This window comes from Populus nigra, chromosome 19, assembly GCF_951802175.1.
Source record: "Populus nigra chromosome 19, ddPopNigr1.1, whole genome shotgun sequence".
Taxonomy (NCBI): domain Eukaryota; kingdom Viridiplantae; phylum Streptophyta; class Magnoliopsida; order Malpighiales; family Salicaceae; genus Populus; species Populus nigra.
Window position 1 is genome coordinate 9,780,340 of NC_084870.1, and position 21,794 is coordinate 9,802,133.

General features: G+C 34.5%; 3 protein-coding genes across 4 annotated transcripts; all 3 read right to left on the reverse strand.

Moving 5' to 3' along the window:
• Positions 1 to 779: 779 nt before the first annotated feature.
• On the reverse strand, positions 780 to 4,223 carry LOC133679901 (B3 domain-containing protein Os01g0234100-like). Its single transcript, XM_062102631.1, has 8 exons — positions 3,983 to 4,223; positions 3,847 to 3,888; positions 3,177 to 3,208; positions 2,912 to 3,074; positions 2,605 to 2,811; positions 1,946 to 2,036; positions 1,779 to 1,853; positions 780 to 1,686 (listed from the first exon to the last, which is right to left on the reverse strand). The coding sequence occupies exons 1-8, from the start codon at positions 4,010 to 4,012 to the stop codon at positions 944 to 946; spliced, it is 1,383 nt and encodes a 460-aa protein (XP_061958615.1). The 5' UTR covers positions 4,013 to 4,223; the 3' UTR covers positions 780 to 943.
• A 1,356-nt stretch (positions 4,224 to 5,579) lies between these two features.
• LOC133679154 (B3 domain-containing protein Os01g0234100-like) lies at positions 5,580 to 9,948 on the reverse strand. Of its 2 annotated transcripts, none has more exons than XM_062101661.1 (7): positions 9,718 to 9,948; positions 9,527 to 9,619; positions 8,054 to 8,094; positions 7,792 to 7,954; positions 7,499 to 7,705; positions 6,714 to 6,777; positions 5,580 to 6,599 (listed from the first exon to the last, which is right to left on the reverse strand). In XM_062101661.1, the coding sequence occupies exons 1-7, from the start codon at positions 9,799 to 9,801 to the stop codon at positions 5,848 to 5,850; spliced, it is 1,404 nt and encodes a 467-aa protein (XP_061957645.1). In that variant the 5' UTR covers positions 9,802 to 9,948; the 3' UTR covers positions 5,580 to 5,847. The 2 variants fall into 2 exon arrangements, with proteins under 2 accessions (XP_061957645.1, XP_061957644.1); XM_062101660.1 differs by having other exon boundaries at positions 6,687 to 6,777; positions 9,718 to 9,945.
• Positions 9,949 to 15,717: 5,769 nt separating this feature from the next.
• Positions 15,718 to 19,848, reverse strand: LOC133680558 (uncharacterized). The gene is made up of 7 exons (XM_062103570.1): positions 19,508 to 19,848; positions 18,939 to 18,996; positions 18,557 to 18,637; positions 18,418 to 18,453; positions 18,052 to 18,291; positions 17,829 to 17,970; positions 15,718 to 16,846 (listed from the first exon to the last, which is right to left on the reverse strand). Exons 1-7 carry the CDS (start codon positions 19,675 to 19,677, stop codon positions 16,353 to 16,355), a joined length of 1,221 nt encoding a protein of 406 aa, XP_061959554.1. The 5' UTR covers positions 19,678 to 19,848; the 3' UTR covers positions 15,718 to 16,352.
• Positions 19,849 to 21,794: the final 1,946 nt, after the last annotated feature.

Below are 21,794 nucleotides of genomic sequence, written 5' to 3' on the forward strand. Positions count from 1 at the left end.
GGGTATAATTAAGATTATAATAGCAATTTTAGTTTAAAATGTTTTTTTAAAAATATATTAAAATAATATATATATATTTTTTAAAATTTATTTTTAATACCAACACATTAAAATAATCTAAAAATATAAAATATTATTTTTTTACAAATTATTTTTTAAAATTTAAAAACATACCATTTTCATCACGTTTCCAAACAAATTCTAAATTTGTAAGATATATTTGCGGATGTAGTATTGTTTTTTTTTAAATAATATTTTTTTAAAAAATATTATTAATATTGTATCAAAATAATTTAAAAATATAAAAAAATTAATTTTAAATAAAAAAAATAAGATTTATTGATCTTTTATTTGAATACAATACCATACGAAAGTTAAATATACCAATTCGAAGGGTAAAGGATTATAATTATAATTTATTATTCAAGTTTATAAAATAATGAAATAGATTTTACAATGGAATAATAAATATAAATATTTATAAATTTAGAATCATTTAAAGATGATTTTTTATGACTTGAATAGTATTTTTTTCTTCTCATAAGCAACAAAACCTTTTTGTTTTTTTCATTGAAACCATACTCTAACTGTTTGTAACTGTCATAACTACATTACGAAAATACAAGATAATCTTTACGTTTTACTAAGTGAGTCTTTGGAGAAAAAACTATACCCAATGGACGACTTTGTATTATGCAAGAGAAATCACTCTCACTATTTTTTTTTATAGTTTAGTTCTTTTCACTTTGCTTCTATTTTCTTACAATGCACACAAGAAAGGCCCCACAAAATTTTCTTGTAATATATCACTTAATCTTGCTTTCTTCTAGTATTTAGGGATACATTCTGAGTGGTGAATGAATGCTTCACAAAAACATTGAAAACACTGTGACATAAATGGGTTTGTTCCCCGACAAAAACTAGAAACAAGCCAGTCATTTCATCACCATGGGGCTTTAGCCATTTCTTGGAACTTAAGCTCTAGATTCTCAGAATCCACCACTAATTTCTCAATCTCAACGCCTAGCCTATTTATAGTGTCTTTCACTTCCAAAAGCTTTGCCTTAAGAGTTGTCATCTCCTCCTTGGCGTTCACTCTTTGCAGAGTAGCTTCCTCATACCTCTTTGATTTAGCAGATAGGTGCATAAGCTGTCCCAGCCTAGCAAGCAAAAAACCGACATTCATTCCTAAGCCTTCAAAGGCTTTCAGAGTCTTCTCCCAAATTGCAAAGCTTTCCGGAGAAGTAGTAAGCTTTGAAGCTCTGATGGCATCTGCAATATTGATAGTCTCGCAAAGCATTCCAACAACCAGTTTACAGTTAAGGCCATCAAGAAGATGGTCATGGAGAAAGGAATTTTGACTGCAGCAAAGCTTATAATACTTGGTTTGAAGGTGTTTGGAGAGCTCACTGCTAATTACTAAGCCATTTACAAGAATGTCAAAATCCTCGAAACATTTCACTTCTTTAAAATCAACAGCAGATTTTGACAATCTGATTCCATCTGTAGTTTCCGAGCCAAGATCCTCACTTTCATAGTCATGAAGATCTGATATAGGCCCAAAGGTGGCAAGACAGGCCAACTTGACGTTCTTTTCAGGATTGTCATGCGATAGATGTTCGAAATCCAGATCTTCCATCTCTTCGCTTACCTTGCTCAGTTTTTCTACATGAACTGCTTCATTGACTGTAGATAACGAAGATATGTTAGATCACACAATGCTCTGTCATTCCTAATTGATAAGTGAGCCAAAGTGGGTGCTGAATTTTGAAACTTACTAGGAGTCATTTGTTTAATAGCAGCTTCCAATTTTAAAAGGCCAAGGGCACCATCCACTTCTTCTGAACTATTGACTGCAGATAAGGAAGATGAAAGGTAACATAATGCTCTCTGCCGTTCATAATTGATAAGTGAGCATAAATGAATACAGAAATTTGAAACTTACTAGGACCCATTTGTTTGACACCACCTTCCAATTTCAAAAGGGCAAGAGCGCCATCCACTTCTTCTGAATCATTTACTCTCACAATGTAGACCTAAATGAAGCCAAACAGCAATAGAATTAATAATAGAATTTGTAGAAAGAGATGCTCATGCAAAATAACATTCACGAATGATGTCTCACAATCCGCATGCAATAGGCTTAGGAAACTGTTTCTGGTCCTCGCTTATTCTGTGATGCGTTGATTCACATCAATGTGCCTGGCAAAGTTAAGGCTGCAGGTATTTGAAAAGGCAAGAGCTGACAAATTCCAGCTCTCACAAGATACAGAAGATACATAGCCAGGAATCCAACGAATCTAAACTAAGATCATGAGGCTATATGTATAATCACCAGATAGAATTTCCCTACTCCCTCGTTTCTTATTCTTAAAAGTTTAAGATTTAGCATCTAAATTGCCTACTAGTATCCAGTTTCTCCAAGGCTTCAAATAGCAAAAAACAATTTATATGTCTTTTGGCTTAAAGTTATGTTTCTCGAAGCAATCCTGAAACTTTCGAAGCAACTAAATTCATTCAATTTATTTGAGGACCCTAGAGAGTAGCAATTGAAATAAAGTAATCCAGCAATTGTGCAGTCAAGATTAAGATTCATCAAATTACCTTGAATTTGGCAGGCTCGACTAAATGAAAAATCAGAACATCTCCCTCCATTATTTTGTGATCGATGGAGAACCCTCTCCATCCAGCACTGAGGCCCACCTTGCGTGCAAGATATTTTGTTTCATAACTTTTTCCCCTTTCATCTTCCAAAACAATTATAGTGTCCTCTTTCGGTAAATATGCTTCACAAAAGCTCTTAGGAAAATGCTTCCATCCAAAAAGTTGGCCATTCAGAACACTTGGAGAATCAAATATCATAAACTATAAAAAACTGTCAACAAAAGAATAGAACCAGCTTGAAGCTTACCAGCCAAAATACTCTGGTAACATTCGAGGGTAGCATATGCTTTATGATGCTAGGGAGTTCAGGTGATAGATTAGATTGAATTTCTTTCGCTCGCATCATGACATCAGATTTAACTTCCTCATTATCATATAGGTCATCAATTTTGGCTCTCTTCGATGTGTGGCTATAGAGAATAAAATTAAGTTAACATTGTGCAGATTACAATACGACGCTGCTTCTTACAGTTAAAGGAATATTAGATAGCCTCTGAATTTAAACCACTGACCTTTCAGACTTCACAGAAAGGTTACTCGGTACCTGTTCAAGAGGCATTTCTCTAATCAATCGAGCTTTACCATTTTTAACATTTAAACAAGATGAGAACTTTCATTAGTGCATCATAATACAAATAATTTTCTTGGTGAGGAAAAGAATGTTTTAAGCAGCCGTCTGTTATTGCTTTGGCTCTGTTTGTTATTGTTTTCAAAAAGCACACGAGCATAAAAACATGTAGAACATGAATTAGCTTTCCATCTGTAAAAGCTGCTTTCAATTTCATCAAAAATGTTTTCCAAATTTTTTCTTTCAGTGCATCCCCTCAAAGTAACCCTTCTAGTTCATCTAAACTGCCAAATTATCATTTCTGTGAAATGAGAAGTACACATTCACCCATGCTAAAAACCATTTTCCGAGACCAAAAATAGAGACCAGTTTTGTGAATACAAAATTAGGCTAAGAATACCTAGTGACACCAGCTAACATTGATAAGTCTCTTAAGGGTATTCGTCTTCAAAACATAAACGAACTGAGCTAGCTCACTTAGCCCAGAACATCAACAGTGATTCACCAACAAGAGCGCCCCCCCCACCCCAAAAAAAAAAGAAAAGAACAAGTAACACAACTGGGCACATAAGTTCTAGTTTTTAAAGAAAAAAGAGAGACTAAAAATAGCAAACCTTTTTTATTCCATTCACTTTCGGTGCCCTTCCTCGCTTTTCCTGCAATGTAAACCCAAAACCCACACAATTAGCCAACAACCTGAGTTGCCGAAGCACGGGACTAAACACACACAGAGAGAGGGGGAGAGATGACCTTCTGTTTGTTTACTTGAAGAACAGCCATGCTCGGTGAAAATGGTGGTAACCAACAAGAAGAAGAAGGTGCGTCAAAGAAGAGGGGTAAACTTTTAATTTATGTGGAATGTGAAACCAGGCCTGAGACGAAAGATGAAAAGACCGATAATTTGAAATTTGTACTGTCTACCACTCTTTTAAGCCTGAATTGTCCCTTCTCTGAGAATGGAGCCAAATTTTAAATATATTTATTATCGTTCTTCAAAGGATTGAGCGAGGCCTTTGCGATACCCCCCAAAGGGAAAACAAAACGAAAAGGAAGGAAACCTGCCATTGTTTTGTGTCAATTCAGCAAATCAACCCTGATAAATTTACCTTATGTTCGTTAAATCTCGGAAATCCAGCTTAATCGGACTAAATTGTAAACAAAATGTGAGGTATTTATCTTACATGAAGAGACCATATTGTTTATAGCTCAATTGAATTGGGCTGAGTTGACAAAAAGTGAGGAGCATAAGGGTAAATGTGATGAAACTCTTATATTGGGGGCTTATTTGCTGAGTTGATAAAAACATACGGGCTAAGCTGGGAGATTTTCCGAAAAGGGTGGGAGTGCGTGCGCCTTTGGCAAAAAATAAACTTTAAATTAATATATTTTTATTTTTTTAATATATTAATATATATAAAATATTATTTTGATATATTTTAAAATAAAAAATGACTTCTGAGTATTTTATAACCGGAGAACACAAAAAAATTGACTTGAATATTAAAATTCTCATTGGCATGGCAACCATAATTTTTTTTAAAATGTTTTTTTTTTTAGAATTTATTAAAATGATATATTTTTAATTTTTTAAAATTCATTTTTAACATCAAAACAATTCATAAATATAAAAAAAATTAAGATAAAAACTGTAGTGTGACTCTCTAGACAATCCTAAAGTCGTGTTTAATTATTAACCTGAGCCATGTTTCTCTTCCTGCAGGAATTCCTTGAATTTATCCTTTGTTATAATTTGGGAAGGGAGTTGAATGTTAATTATCATAAATCCAAGACAAATGGAGAAACCTATTGATCAAATTGATGATCTGAGTAAGCAGGGGCGGAGTAAGAAAAAAAGGGGGGGGGGGGGGGGATTATAAATTACAGGGGCCAAGAAATTTTTTTATTATTTTTATTAAATATTTACAAGAAAAAGGCATTTTCTTGGAGGGGCCGGGGCTCCTCTCTCCTCCACTGTGAGTAAGATTCAGTTAAAAGAGAAGAAAAAAGAAAAATGTTAAAAGAAAATGAAAAGGAAAAAGATGGCGAAATAAAATAAAATAACGTAATAACAGAGTTTTAAGGTAATTGAAATCACCATCTCTCTTCCTCTTTTAAGCAATTTTAACGAAGAACTAGCTGATGTTCCATGCATTACCTCGTGTGTGTGTGTGTGTATAGATTTTTTTAAAAAATAATCTTATAAATTTATATGAATTCACTAGGGATGAATCTTATAAATTGAACACGAGTCACGTAGGGATCGGTACTCTCTCTCGCAAACATTAGTCTCACGGATAATAATTATTACATGGCAGATCCTGCGTGCATGTAAAAGAACGACAACCAATTCTGTCTCTGAGTATCTGATAATTTATACATTAAAAGCTACATGGATGCATGGTTGCACCAGTTAAATAACAAAGTTAAACTCAAGAATCTTACAAGCATAAACTACTGTCCTGGCTACAACATCTCCATTTGCAGATCGCTAACATGGTTACAGCTACTTTAAAACATAGAATTACACATACACTATTCCCATTGACAACTCGGTATCAATGTTGTTACCTCCATCCTGTTAGCATGAGGAATGTTTCCCACTGTTGCAGTTCTCTTTACCACGGGGCGTTGACCGCTTCCTGAAACGTAAGCTCATGCTTCTCGGCATTCTCCTTCAGAATCTCCATCTCATCATCAAGTCTTTCCCTTGTCTCCTTCAATTTCAAAAGCCTCAATTCAAGGCTTTTCATCTCCTCATCTACACGAGCTTGCTCAAGTCTAACTTCTCTGCATTCTGATTCCATTGCCTCTTCTGATTCCAGAGCAAGACTCATTAGCCGGCTCAACCTCTCACGCAAAAATCCAACTTTCATGCCCAACAGCTCAAATCCTTTCAAAGTCTTGTCCCAAACTCCATAATCAGCTTGAGAGCTGGAAAGCTTTGAAGATCTAATCCCCTCTGAAATGTCCACGGTCCCAATTATTATCTCAACTGCCAATTTATGATTAATACTGTTGAGAAGATTGCTGTGCAGAAATGAGCTCTGTGAGCGACATAGCTCATAGTACTTAGTCCGATGATGTTCAGAGAGCTCAGAGTCTATAGCAAAACCGTTTAAAAGAATTCTGAAATTCTCAATGCCTTTTACATTATTAAAATCAACAGTGGGTTCTGAAAGTTTGATGACTCGCAGAGTTTCAGAGGCACGATCTTCACTTTCATTCTCAGATTGATCTGCAACATAGCCTTTATTGTTTTCCACTGCAATCAGGCCGTTCTCTTGATTATTCTCTTCCTGATGGCCAACTGGAAGAAGCTTCAATGGCTCGGCCTTTTTACTGCTTTTTACATCCTTTTCAGCTGGCTCTTCAATGTTAGGAAAAGAAGGAAAATTATGAATATATCAGATCAAGTTTAAGTAGTCATCAAAGCAGCAAATAGAGAATTATATACCAGAGATGATTTCTTTTCCATAAGCACCTGAACTTGGAATGCCAAACTCCCCATCTCCTTGGGAAGAACTATTTCCTTTTACAATGTACACCTACGAGAAAATTATGTTAAGCAATTGTCATAGTAGAAAATCCATAGCCATGAGTAACAGTTTGATGAAGTGCAGCTTCAGGAAATAAGCCTGCCCGATCAGCATTTAGAGTGAGGAAAATGAAACCCCTATCCCAACTGAAAACCAGAATACTTCCAGTGTTTCTTTTTTCTACATGTATGTGTGCTTAGTGCGGCCAACTCTAGCTTCAGCTCTCTAAGAAAAGAACAGCGTCTCTATTCTCATAGATGCATAGCATTGCCTGTGTTTTTACTTTTCAATGAATGGGCAATGTCTTCGTGAATCCCTACTTGTGTGTGCGTGTGCATGCGTGAAGAATGAAGGGTGATTCCTTTCTGCTCTCAGAGATTAAAATGTCAAAACAGACCTTGTCATTTCAGGACTACATAATCACAGCCAGTGAACTCTAAAACAAGAAAAAAGAATCTACTCTAGTCTTCAATTTCTTTTCTCCTTCATGTGATCATTCTCATAAACTATGGCCCTGGGCCATCTTATAGAAGGGCTTTGATAGGACGATTTTTTTCTAGTTCTCCACACTAATAATTGCATTTTGTGATTAACAAGTTTGCTTTGGGAAGAAGTCCAAAATTTTCCTATCATTGAATGCTATTTCCTAATTATTCATTTCAGAAAGGACATCTAAAACAATTATTGACCAAAAAAATGAGGAACATATGATTATAAAATCAAATGGTACCTTAAATCTTGAAGGTTTCACTAAATGGAAAACAAGAACATCACCCTCATGTAAATTGTTTGCAGCACAGAATGCTTTCCATCCACCACTCAGTGCTGTTCTTTCTGCAATGTAATTCAGTATGTATTCTTCCCCACTTTCATTCTCCAGAAAAACTGTTGTATCATTCTTTGGCAAATGCATTTTGCAGAACCGCATGGGAAGATGCTGTCATGAGAGAAAGAGCACATAAAGCAGTCTAAACTATAGATAAACCATCTGATTCTTGAATTTAGGACAGAATTTCATGTTACCATCCAAAACCCGACAGTCACATTTGACCGGACCAAAGTTTTCGCAAAGCTAGGATATGCTGCTTCTAAATTTGTCCGAATCTCCTCTGCCAGTTCCATAGCAGGAGACTTAGTTTCAGTACTATCATAGAATACACTGAATGCGTCTTTCTTTCGCTTGCGGCTATACAGATATATATAAGGAATCAGGATGAGAATACAATAAAATCAAATTTTTTATGCTTCAATCTGAAGTATAAGACTGTCAGGTAGATACTCTAACCTTCTAGGCTCCCTTGATTCCCCTGATTTATCATACAACACCTGCTCAAGAATTTTCAAAAAGTTTTTTTCTTTAATCAATTCATCAAACAACAACAAATGAATAAATACTAGAGAACCTAGGTGTATAAGAGAACATGATGCCTGATTTTCTATTAGGCAGAAAATCAGGCTTCTAATTGAAATCTGCCAGTTTGTATCAAGTACAAACAACTCAAAGAAAACACATCTCAACCAAATACGAATCCCTTCTCCAATATTTGTATGCATATTGAAGGCAGAGATAGCTACTATTATTGAAAAACAAATGGGCTTTATAATTGGCTGCCCAATACACTGAAATATCTTAAATATCTATGGAAAAAGGAATGGAGGGATGAAAGGTACAAAGCATGGAACAAATTTGAACCCAGCACTCATGCCTACCCTTAAACTTCAAAACCTCTAATTCAGAGGGCTTAATCTAAAGCGTTTATCAAGCATGGTGCTAAATTTACTTTATTTACCTTAATTCCAGAAATCTTCCGTCAGGATAGGTTTAATGTATTGAGTTTGGATTAGAAAAGGGCCTTCTATAGAGAATAGCAAATCATCAGAAATAAAAATGACAAGATGTTGGCAGAGTGAGACTTGTAATGGAAAGAATTGATCCACCCAAGAAAGGTTTACAAAGGGAAAAGAATAGAATAAAATTACTAGTACATATGCTTAACATGAAAAGTTCAAACCACTAATTCAATAGGGTTATAGGGCTTAATTCAATGTAAGTCAGTAACCATTCTGGTGCGTTCACTATATTGATTTTAATCAAACAAACTTGGTGATAGGATAGGTACAACATCTTGTGTTCAGGCTAGATAGGGACTACCTTGAGAATAGCTGTCATACAAAATAAAAAATGAAGAAGTATTGCCTGATTGAAACCTGGAATTGAAAGAAATGACCCGCACTAGAAAGGGTTACCTAAAGGACACTGTAAGTTGTTCCAAGAAGGAATACACTAGTGCCCTAGACAGGAAAAGGCGGCAGCATCATATTTAGGTCCCAATTTTGCTTAACATCGCTTTAGCCAATTCTTAATTTCTATCAAAGTGAATAAGTTCACATGGAGTTAATAATTCCAGTTCACAGAGGACATCCACTACAGTATACTGGTGACCTCGACGCTCCCTCAGGCTATTATCGTTTCCCCAAAACAATTCCTAACAGGGTTCACCTAATCTGACATTTCAAACCACAAATTGCTTTATAAAAGCCCTAAAACCTTGAAGAAACAACAAACAGCTGAAACAAGCACAGGATACAAAGCAAATGAAGGAAAAGAAAAGAACCGAAGCAAAGTCCCTCTCAGAGAAAAATAGAACCCATATAAATAATACACACCGACAAGACAGGGATTATAGCCAAGTTTATTCTGAAATTACAGAAAAGATTGCAATTTTTCAAGAGTATCAAGAGAAGCAAAGATTCTCACGAGTTCATGACCAGTCTTGTACTCAGGTTCTGGAGACTTCTCATGGATCTGGGTCAGCTTTATCTTGGACATATTTGGCTTCCTTCTCCTAATCTGAAAGTGAACAAAACGGATTTGCAAAGATCAAGAAACATAAGCAGACATGCAAGAAACACGAGAAAAAGAAGAGAAGAGAGACAAAAAAGACAAACCCTGGGATAAGTATTAAGAGGAACTGGGTTGGATATTGGAAGCTGAGGTTTAGGGGAAGTGTTTTGGTCCTCTTTGGCATCCATGTTTGGCAGCAGACAGGAGGGCTTATTGCTTCTAGCTTCGAAGGTTTTTGCTGTTGTTATTGCAGGTTTCTCTTTCAGATTCCTGTCCTTTGATTATGTTGCTGACACATGAACTAAATAAAAAGCATAGAATAGGCGTGTGTGCTCCTTTTTTTTTTTTTTTTCTTCGGTTGCTTTTTTTAAGGCAGGGCTCTCCAGGTTAGAAAGATTATCCGAGTAGAAAAAATTATTTTTATATTTTTTCAAAAAGCTTTGGACTGTTAGAATTATCTTTCCTCTTTTTTAAATTTTTGGGTTCAACCCTTTAAAATATCTAGAAATTTTGGACTGTTTTTTCCCCACAATTAATGACTTGAACTCGTGCTGTTATGGCTTCTTTATAGATTAAATTTAATGCAGTGGATTTCAGTTAACTTTACTGGTGAAGTCATTTGATATTTTCCATCCCACAAAAGTCATTTTGATCTTAGGATCTTGGAGCTCTGCAAAATGTGATTACTTATCTCCTTGTGGTTTTACAATTTGATAATATTAAACTAGAAAAAAGGGGTCAAATTCTTAAAGATATTATCATTATTTATAATATATGATAAAATAATAATCTCTATGCTATTTTACAAAAACAAAAATAAAAACACTAATATTTTACAAAGAAAATACTATATACAAGATCAGAAATCAACTAAAAAAAAATATTCTTAGTTTGAATCCTATTTTTTATATTTCTAAATCCACGTATTAATATGTAATTGAATAAAAATTTTGAACTAAGAGACTCTCTCTTGTGATTTGATTCTTAAAAATAATTGCTTATATATATATATATATGTAAACAAACCACCATGATCTATTTTTAATTTTCTAATCTAATTTATTAATGTTATTAAGTTGATGACTGATATCAATTTAATTTGTTTAAGTTATTGAGTTCTTTATATTTTATTATTGAATATTTAAGACCTGATTTGTGTTTTGAATCCGAGTTTAAGACTTTATTGTGTTTTTTTATGAATATTTTCTATCATTTAAAATAACAATATCATTCTAATTAAAACATCTCAATTCTTTCACTAAAGTTGCGGTAACATGATTTTTACTATTTCTTTATAAACTACGGTTCAAAATAAGGACTTCTTTACCGATTAATGAACAAGAATACTGTGAAAAGTTTTTTTTTTTTTTTCTTTAATCGACAGGCCCAAGGGGAATGAGATGTGCTTCTCTCTTGTTACATAGTTACATTAAAATGAAGGAGGCTAGAGTTTGTAGGGCCAGGCTGCTCTAATTTTGGAAACTTGGGATTTTAAAACAACGCACGACATTTTTGACGTCAGGATCTGGGCAGGTGCCGCAGAGCTGAAGTGGTGGGTGGATATATATATAATGGCTGATCTAAACTTCTACTGAGCTGCATGATGACAAGATTATCGGATGCCTATCTATACTCATACATTTGGTGCATAGAGACCCAGGAGGCCGAGGCGTGGCAAGTCTAAATGCTGCCTTGATCTCCGTGACGAGCCTGCTGGGAAAATGAAGTTAACTCAACTATTATGACAATGGCTTTTGAAGGTTTCAAATGTACATTTATATAGCATGGCAAATTTCTTCAGTATCTTTACAACTTTGAACAGGATAATTGATGGCCGTGGATGCTTCGATACCATCGAAAAAGGCACTGTACAGCAAGAGAATGCTTTTACACGCAATTATAGTCGAGCAACATCGGTTATATGTAGCTATCACCATAAATTCTTATATTTTGAAATACGGATAAAGCTTTAGTTTCTTCGATAATTTTAGAATTAAAAAAATAAAATTCGATAGAAGTAATATAATATGGAGTAACAAGCTTGGTATATCGAACTATTTTAATTGATGGGGCACGTAGTTTGATAGATAAATGCCTAAGATGATCTGACAATAAACACAATGAAGGAATGATAAGATGGTTTCAAAAGGAAAGAAATGTGCTGATTAATGAGTTAGAATGAAATATTAGGATTAAATATCTTGAACACGTATATGTGGCTGATCTTCGTTTGACCATGGATTATGAGCTAGAAATTCTGACCAGAGCATGAGCCCACGTTCCCTCACAAAGGGGTCACGTTTCACAGTCCATACATACAGCTTATGGATGAAGAGGTCATAATCTGGTATTTCACATGAGATAAAATATCAATTGTTTGCAAGTTATTTTCCAGCTGATTCATTGCTTATGTAGAGGAGGGTCTTTCATGCACCTCTCTTTTCATTTTTTCTGATCTTCTAGTTGATATTGCCAGGTTTACTGGGTAAATAATTGTCTGTGCAAATGGGTTTTTTCCCTTCTTTACTCTGTTATTACTTATTGAAGCATGGTCAGAGAGAAGAAAGCAAGAGAATAAGGGGGGATTTTTTTTGGGGGGGGTATTTGTCAATAGTCTTGTACATCAAGATGGATAGTTGATTACCAACAGCATTTATGGCCCTGACTCCTGAGCCAACTGAAAAAACTATGTTAATCTTCTAAAATATCTGAGCTGACATTGTTACTGTCACAAGCATATTGATTTAACGAGGGACAGGGATTAGTATCTGTTAACATCAGGAATTCCTCGTTAATCTACTGGTGGATTGCCAGTGGAGAGGCTTCAGAAACTATTTTTCCTGCATGACAATTTGAAAAGTTCAAGAGAAACAACACTGATAGATGAGATTAGAGAAAACAACTATGAAAGTTCTACCTATTTTTGTCTTTTAAACTGTTTGAATTATTCAGAGAACAAAACTCAAGACAGCCTAAAGACAAAGTTCCAAACAGATATCTATTTTTGTAAGCATGTCTGAATGAGAAAAGTAGCAGCATGGCTGACCGAGCCGCGTACCGCTTACCGAAATCTGTTTGTTTTGCATGTGATAAATGCACAAGGCCTAGGGCGCCATCTGTTTCAGATGACCAATTTGCTCTGACAATGTAGACCTGTAAAGGTAAGAGATGAGAGGCAGTGAGATACCAAATCTCTATCGTTTGACAACGAGAAAAAAAATAAATAAATTCAATGACAACAGTTAGTTATCCATAACCAAAATGGCTATGATCCTTTATCGTGGTAATGGGAGCAGAGAAACCTGACATTTTTACTTTAGCTTTTGCGGACTCCACAAGTTGCTTAACAGAATATTTGTGTTGGATCCAATGCTTAGGCAGTTAACATTTTGCAGAATTATCAAACAAGGAGCAAAATCAACAGGGTTAAAAGAGGTGACCTTAAATTTGTCAGGTTCGACCAGCTGGAAAACCAAAGCATCTTGCTCAAGTAATCTGCGTTCGATTGAAAACCTTCTCTATCCTCCGATTATTCCAGTCCTTTCTGCGAGATGTTCTACTTGATACTCCTTTCCAGTTTCATCCACCAAAATGACTAGCTATGGCATCATGATTTGGTAAATGAAGTCGGCGAATCTTCCTTCCTTGGTAGACCCTATAATCAAACATAAACGAAAAAGAAGCTATATCAAGAGTCCTGAAATTTTGTTAAGATCCATAATACATCAATGCGGAAATGAGAATCTACCAGCCAAAACCCACATGAGATGGAAGCATGAACTTGACACAAGTAAGTAGGGAACTTCTTTCCCAGATATGCTCGAACCTCTCCAGCTCTCTCTCCTTGAAAGAATTCTTTTCTGCATGATCATTTAAGTAAGCAGGCATAGCTGCCTTTCGCTTATTACTGTAGCGAGATAAAAAGATTGAACTTTAACGAAGATAATTCTTGTTTGCAGGTAAACTAGTAGTTAGCAGATACCTCTCCCCCCCTGTCGAAATCTGTTGGTGATATTGAGAGGGTGAAGATTTGCAGGTTTGATCACTGTAAAAAGATATATAGGAGAGAAATGAAAAAAAAAAAAAAAAAATTAATACTTTTAAAACATAAAAATAAACTAGTTTCCATGTTAGTATAAGATGCTGTTCGAGGAAACTTCTTACATTGCTATTTATAAATAAAAACTTACAAATTAAAATCTCTCGAGCTTGTGCTCAAGCCTAGAAGCTGTGGAAGCTTGACTAACCTTTTATACTACGCATGCTTAATTCCACTTGCGATCTTCCAAACTTTTACCGTAGAATTGCTTCTCCTCCCGTACATTTTCTTATATTTCAACGCTTTTTGACATTTTCTTTCTTTATATTTTTGCAACGGGATTAATTAACTAATAACCATCATAGTTGAACCAAGTACGTGCATAATTGTTGTTGCAGAACGCATAATTTAAAACCATTTCTTCATTTTACGGGCATTTTATAAAAAAAGTGTGTAGTCAAAGCTAGAATGAACTTGATTTGATCATAAATTTATTAAAAAAGAAGCAAAACGCTTCAATAATACTCCAGGGAATAAAGTAATAAACTATTCTGGGTCTGCCAAGTATGATTGATTCTTGGAAATTACAATTAATCAAAGCCATCCCCGTAAACATTTACTTGAAATCGGAAACAGGTACTGTAGTTATTGAGTTATTTGCAGGCTCATTTTCTAGAGAAATATTTCCACACTCAACATCCTTACATGCACCATTATTAACATGCTTATATCCCTTTCTTTCTCGGTACAACTGTGTAAAAGCTATTTGAACACAAGTCAATGAAGAACAGGAAGACCTAAAGATTTAGGGTTGAATTCACTGTCTTCATACGTACATCAAGATATTAATCTAGTATAAAAGTCTTCTAATACCTTAATTTCTACAGTTTTATATATTTTATAAATCCAAATACCTTAATTTCTATTTCTTACCGTAATTATTAAACACCACCCAAGAGTTAAGCTTATGCTTCATGTCCAGCTCACTTCTTGAACCGGGCCGGACAATTTGAAGCACAAGTGAGTTGCAAGTACTATATAAATCCAATAATTTGGAATCCTTAGAACTTCCGACAATATGGGTGGAAATGAAATTTCTGGCCCCTGCTACCTTTAAATTTTTTTTTTTTTAGTGTAGAGTTTGTTTGTTTTTGTATTTTAAAAAAAATTTAAAAAAATTAATTTTTTTATATTTTATTTTTATTTTAAATTATTTTTTAATATTTTTAGATTATTTTGGTATTCTAATATTAAAAATAAATTTTAAAAATAAAAAATATTATTTTAATATATTTTTAAATAAAAAATATTTCAACAAATAACGCGGTCACCTTTACCATTAGTGATTTTGCTGAACATTTGGACACCAGCCCTTGCGCTCTCAATTTGTGGTTGTTCCGGCCCATTCATCCATTCATATGTGTACACGTGGCAAGAATCGTCGGTCGTAAAATGAGCATAATTTGTTTGGAGGGGGACCTAGCAACCACGAATTATTGAAGTATAAAAGTTGGGGACTTGGGTGTCCAAATTTGAATAGAGAAATCAAAATGAACAAAATTAGAAACTTGGTGGACCACTCTGCTAATTATTCCCACCTGGTTTTGTGAAGTTTGACCTGAAGGCAAGATTGTTCTTGTGTTGTTATCAATTAAATTCCCCTTCATTCAAGTAGCTATACGTAGTACTTAAGACTTAACTTGTAGTTTAAATTCTTAAAAATATATTTTATTCAATAAATTATTCCTTTTTTAATACATGCATTTTCTTACCGGGATTTTTTATTAGTAGCATTTTAAAAATAAAATAAAAGACAATTAAAATATTTTAAAAAAAAATTCAATAATTTAAAATAAGTAGCTAAATATGCATCTCTTTAATGTAAATTATATTTTCTTATCAATGCAATTTTTTAATGAAAACATTTTTTATCAGAGTATTATTTTTTAAAATAAATAAAAACTTATCATGAAAAACAATATTTCAATAAAAAAAACATAAAAAATCATGCCTCAATTGAAGAAAGAAAAAAAGAACAATTAATCTAAGAAAACCATGTACAAAATTTACAATAAAAGCACCGCGACAATCTTATTATATATTTTTTTACATAGTTTTCTCAGATTAAAAACAAAAGGCCCGAGTACAAAACACGCTGTTCAGATAACAAACTCCTGCCTGAATCTTGATAATTTATTGCACATAAATTTTCTATAATACATTAGCTCTAGAACCAGTCCCATAGAGTTTATACATAAACTACAATTTACATCTTATGCTGCTATCTCCTCGTCAAATCACTATACCAGATAGTTGAATGAACAGAAGCCCCAACTCTAAGCTATAAACACAACCATGCACTTCCTTGGCTTTCTTCTCACCTGTATCGTAGACTATCTGATCATCCATTAAAATCTCATAGCAATATATATCAACAGCTCTGAGAAACAAGCATTCCGCTCTACACGATATTATACTAGTTCTACCTGTACACTATCATGCCAGATGGATGGCTCAGAAGCTCGAGCATACATATCTAACCCAGTTGTCACACAAAATGTCAAAAAAACCCCAACTTCATTGCTTAGTTGCCAAGTTACTTTTCAAGCACGAGGATTGCTTGCTCAAAATCTCCAACAAACTTTTGAAGGATGCGTGTAAAGCCAATGACAGGTTAAACAAAGTCCAATACATTCAGCATTATAATCTTGAGCGACGAGTGAATTTGATACCATGAAAAGGTGAGTGTCTCCTCTGGGCAGAAGCAATTGGCTGCCCATTCAGAGAACCAGAAAATCTAATATCCCAACCTTCAATTTTCTTCGGGACACATGCATCAAAGAGGACTTTTCCAAGTACACTGTGAGCACTAATACTTGGAGGGTTGGGCAGATAAATTGATCTTTCTTTCCTTTCATCTTGGAGGGATTCTGGCTTTCTACTATTGCAATATTCCGCTGAACTGGGCACAAAGAAGTGGTCACCTGGCCCCACAGCAACTCTTCTGAAGCTTTGGTTTGAGTTAACAGCAGCTTTCTGTAGGTCACATATTAATTCGGACATCTCATCGTGCATACTGTCCAAGCCAATTCCCTCTCTGAGTTGTTGGATCCTACGATAATAAACAGAAGGAGCCTTGTCAAGCAAATTGGTCACTGCAGCCCTGTACTGGATTGGATTGTGCTGGTAATGACCTGAAACGTCACTGGATGGAATCATTTTGGCTTTGACATGCAAAAGACATGCAGCAAATGGAACAGCTAGAAGTGAGACAGAAACTCAATTCCAAGCAACAAAAGTAGTCCAATAACTTGTCAACCTAATGGGATTTGTGTTGTATAACTTTTGTTGTTTGTGTTATTTCTCATTTTCATGGCCAGTTAACAGAAAGACATACACGCATTGTTGGCTGAACGTGTGGAGGGGAAATGATAACTGTGATCATTAACCCAACTGTAAACTGTAAATCTATAAACACCGACTTTCAGATTTGAAGAGATCACTATTGTGTTTACCCTGTTCAAAGCAATTGCATAAACAAAAGATCTGAATTTCCTTATTCATCCAACTTTCTCTTGGAAGCATTTTAAGGTGCCATTTACAGTTTTCCTGAGATTAAATCTCCTTGTACAAGCGCATACAAAAAGAAACAAGATGCAACAAAAATGATTATTTTTTACAAGCTCAACTCTCATTGAGAGAGTTAAACCTGTTAGCTCCTGCTTTATACAGGAAGCCACTAACAGAGACCCGTGGACCAATAAGTGTAAGTGCCCTTATTAATTGGATTCGTGCCCCTGATACAATGCTAATTTACAGCAGAACAAAACAAAAATTTCATGGCTCCACGTTAGCAGCAACCACCAAATAGGTAAGATGACTGCCACTCATCAAAGTAATAAGGTTCAATAGTGGGGGGAAGAAGAAAAGGGTCAACACTCAACGTTTAAGTATCCATCCTGTCAATAGCAACAAAAGGGAAGGTATTCAACTCATCCGCTTACAAGCACATTTTGATATAGCTTTTGGTGTAACTACTTAATTACCAGTGGCTCATAATCAAAATAAAATGCATACAAGAGACTTAAGTATCAGAAAGGCAATTTAACCATAAATAGTATTCAAAACCAGAGCGCACTGTATTAACAAAACACAAAAGAAGGGGTCAGAACAAACCTATGTGAGGTGAATGATTCCACTTTACAAGCTTAACATCTCCACCAAGATCTTTTAGACGATGAACAAATTTGGAGATAACAACATAAGGTGCAAGGTCATCATTCTCTGAGCATAAAATTAGATATGGAGCACCCATGTCCTACAGAAGGGGGGAATGTTAAATCTACTAATTGAGAAAGACAGACAACTTTAGGGAAGCTGCTGGCCAGTTAGAACTTACGATTGAAGAGTACAGAGTCTGCCAATACTCAGCACGTTGGAATTCAAACCTTGTGAGGTATAAACCATCTAGTCCAGAAGCAAGGCCTTTTGCAACCCAAGACATGAATTTTGATGGACCAGGCATTCTTTGAATTGCAGGGTGTAGAGAAAATTGGGCAGCCAGATCACTTGTAAAATCTATCGGGCTAGAGTCGTAGATATGCCCAGAAATGCAGTTCTTAACCAATCGACATTCATCCTTCACAAAATAAAACAAACAGATAGAAAGTTAAAAACTTTCAATTAAATAGAACTAAGAAAGTGAAAAAGTAAATCCTAGTATGAGTTACTGAGTTTTCTGAAATAGAAGAACTACATAACTTACCATATTAAGATGACCTTCACATTTTCCTTGAATAATCTGCGTCGATGCATTAAGTATGATAAAATTAGTCCTGCCAGAGTTGGAGAAAGGGGAGAAAAAAATAGCACAAATTACCATTCAAAGATTTAACTAAAATTACCTGAAAAACCTTGTACATGCAAGCTTTCGAACCACCAGAGAAAGCAACAAATATAACTGGACATGGCCTAACCCTTAGATCCTGCATACCAAAAAACCAGTAGGAAATTACTCTATGCATCATGAAAACATAAAAAAGTTTCAAGCTAATAAATGCTCATTTTATCTCATTTCCGTCACAGTAGATGCAAGAAGTTGTTTTTATGGGAACCCGCATAAAAGCAAAGTGGAAACATGATTTTATTGGCATAATTTTGACTAACATGGGCACCCACAGAACCTTAACCCCTCCTACTCATTGGAACTCCAAGATAAAATACTTTTAGATAAAGATTGAAATCTAACTGAATAACAGACAATTAGTTAAGGTTTATGTAACTGACCTCAACAAGCTCATTGAGGAGAATATATGCCAGTGACAAAGCCCTTTCAGGATAAAATCTGTATCAATTTTCATCATTAGCCAGCAACAAACACTAATCAAGTTTAACATTATGAAGAAAACAATTAACCCAACCATCCTCACTCCATTTGCATCTGGGTTTGGAGCAACTGACTATATAAAATAAGTTGATTAGGTTTATCCCTTTAATCATTTTACACGAACAGATATCAATATAATAAAATTGCCTATACTCATTCCCATTTAACAGCATATAGCCAATCAATTCTCATTTCTCTCTAGTACCAAACCTTCTTTCACAAACTAACCAGAAATCCGTACACATTTCTTTTCTTATTTCGAAGATTGAATCAAGTTTCACTAATAAAAGCTAGAATCCGCACATAATTGTACATCATTAATTTGATTTGGAGACCCTGAATGCTCTTTTTGGCTTCACTAGATAATCGGCAAGGCACTAACAAAAAATTAATTAAAAGAAAAAAATTTAAAAGAAAATTCTCAGGAACCAAACAGCGAGTGGCAAGGAAAGGAAAAAAAAAGACTTACGCGGAGAGGAAATCGGCATGAGAAACAAGGGAATTCCAACCAAGAGAGGAATACAAATCCAAGTAACTGTTCAAATGTTTCTCATGAATCGAAATCCATGCGCATATAACCACAATTCCTTTCGATTCACTTTCTTTCCTTCCCCAGTAAACACTACCACCACCAAACATTACTACCGCTGATTCTTCTTCTTCTTCAAGACTTGTTTTCTTCTCTGTATTGAAGAATTGAATTCTAGGAGACAGAGTAAAAACAAAAGGATTGTGTGTGGGTTGTGATTTTTTTGGTGGAATTATTACTATTATTTATTGGCTTTTAAGTGGTGAGTGTTGATAGAATTTTTCAGGGCTGTTTGTTACAGTTATATTACTTGCTTTTCAATTATTTTTAAAAAATATATTAAAATATTTTTAAAAAATATTAATACATTAAAATAATTTTTTAAAAAAATCAAAAATTTAAAAAATTCAGCTGTCCTAAACAGACACTTGGACAATTTTCAATTTTTTTTAATTCTTTTTTTGTTATGTTTTTTCCACGTCAGACTTAACGGGTACAAGCCTTCCGCGGATAAGTTTGCTAACATCAACGACAATGATACGCTGGTTGCATCTGGGTTCATTGTTATAATAATAACAACAACAATAATAATAAAAAATAAAAAACCCTAAAAGGAATAAGGAAAACACGATTATATAAAATGCATTTCATTGTTGATTAGCATCAGTAATACACTATGATATAAGATGCATTTCACTATTTATTAGAATATTAAAATGATATTTTTATCATTCTTGAAAAAACTAAACAAGCTTGCAATGGGAGTAAAATCATTTTTTTAATGAGATTTAGTGAACATTACAAAATTAATTGGGAATAAATTGGTCAGTATAATTTTTTTAGCACAATATAATAATTTTAATATTTTTAAAAGCACAAAAAAAATATGTCTTTTGGTCAGGAATTTTTTTATTTTTTCAAAATTATTTACACAATAAAATTACTTTGATACCCTTAAAAAAACAAAATAAATTTGACATATTGCCCTTTTAAAAAAATTAAGAGTGGTTTTAAGGGCGTCTTAGTATTTTTATTCTGGATTTTTTTTGTTATTTTTATATTTATTTAGGGGTTGTGTTGATAATTTTGAATAAATAAATATTATTAAAAAAAATATTGACACAAGCAGGCCTATCCAGTTATCAAATTCTGCTATCCATGGTGGCGTTAAAAACATTGTGTTATTCTCTTTCCGACGGTGTTGTGTGTACTCATGATAGAGATGTGGTTAGGCTTCAATGAGTTTTTTTTCTTTTTCTTTTCTCTTTGCTAACTTAAAAAATCATGTCAGCCTCTCAAAAAAATGACTGGTTGCGTCAAAGATCTCATAATTTTCATCTTTTATTTGTACTTCTATCAATTTTAATCCTAAAAAAAATAACATGGATTTTCATCTCCTTGATTAAATTGCCATCTCTATTTATTACCATCCCGGGACGCATGCATTGACCAAATTGGTGGGAGAAGTTATTCTTTTTTTTTTTCATATATTAATTTCAAAATAAATTAATACTTGGAACTAATTTTTATCTTCTGATGATAAATTGAGCATTTTAAAATGTTTTTAAAAGCTGATGTTTGAACCCTCATAATTGAATTTTCGAGCACGGTCCGCTGCCCATCACGAGAACCCTCTCAATCCTCGATGAAGTAGTTTGGTGGAGCAACTGAAAATCGACAATTGACAGCTGTAATGAAATTACTGGTTGGACTGGGTGGAGTGCATGGTAAAAGAGTGGTCTGGTCTGGTCATCTAACCCAGTTTTATGCATGTTTACAAGTTATTAATTTCCAAAGCATTTCGTTTCTTATATTTCCTGGCAACATCGAAGTTGGAAAACATCCACTTTGATTAAAATAAGGTGCTGTTCACATGGATTTGGTAAAACTAAATTTTATATTTGGTCCTATTAGGTCATCATATACATGTCAATGTCAACAGGTGCGTTCAAGCCTCACCAGTAAATGGAACTCGTCGCGGGAGATTCTTATTCACTCGCAGTTTTTCAAGGGTCAACTAGCTAGTGATTGATTTCCTTTGCGGTTTACATGGGAGACTCAAGCCCACGGGCTTGGGAAGCCACCCATGATGGAGTAGCAAGACCGCTTCAACATGGCTGTACATATCAGTCCATTTGCAGGGGGGCTATAGCTCTGAAAGCCTGCAATATTGAAGAAGATTGAAGAGGGAAAAGAAGCAGAACGCAATGGTATTCCAAGAATTAGG

What these genes read in the sequence shown, in the direction of transcription:
- LOC133679901 (XM_062102631.1), bottom strand. Translation starts at nt 4,012, where the DNA reads ATGGCTGTTCTTCAAGTAAACAAACAGAAG. An exon ending in TTACCAGAGTATTTTGGCTG is followed by an intron (nt 2,812 to 2,911) that starts GTAAGCTTCAAG and finishes TTTGGATGGAAG; the next exon opens with CATTTTCCTAAGAGCTTTTG. An exon ending in TGTCAAACAAATGGGTCCTA is followed by an intron (nt 1,854 to 1,945) that starts GTAAGTTTCAAA and finishes CCTTATCTGCAG; the next exon opens with TCAATAGTTCAGAAGAAGTG.
- LOC133679154 (XM_062101660.1), bottom strand. Translation starts at nt 9,801, where the DNA reads ATGGATGCCAAAGAGGACCAAAACACTTCCCCTAAACCTCAGCTTCCA. An exon ending in CTCTTAATACTTATCCCAGG is followed by an intron (nt 9,620 to 9,717) that starts GTTTGTCTTTTT and finishes GTTCACTTTCAG; the next exon opens with ATTAGGAGAAGGAAGCCAAA. An exon ending in TGGAAAAGAAATCATCTCTG is followed by an intron (nt 6,600 to 6,686) that starts GTATATAATTCT and finishes CTAACATTGAAG; the next exon opens with AGCCAGCTGAAAAGGATGTA.
- LOC133680558 (XM_062103570.1), bottom strand. Translation starts at nt 19,677, where the DNA reads ATGTTTGGTGGTGGTAGTGTTTACTGGGGAAGGAAAGAAAGTGAATCG. An exon ending in TCCTCAATGAGCTTGTTGAG is followed by an intron (nt 18,638 to 18,938) that starts GTCAGTTACATA and finishes TTTGGTATGCAG; the next exon opens with GATCTAAGGGTTAGGCCATG. An exon ending in GCATGTACAAGGTTTTTCAG is followed by an intron (nt 18,454 to 18,556) that starts GTAATTTTAGTT and finishes GCATCGACGCAG; the next exon opens with ATTATTCAAGGAAAATGTGA.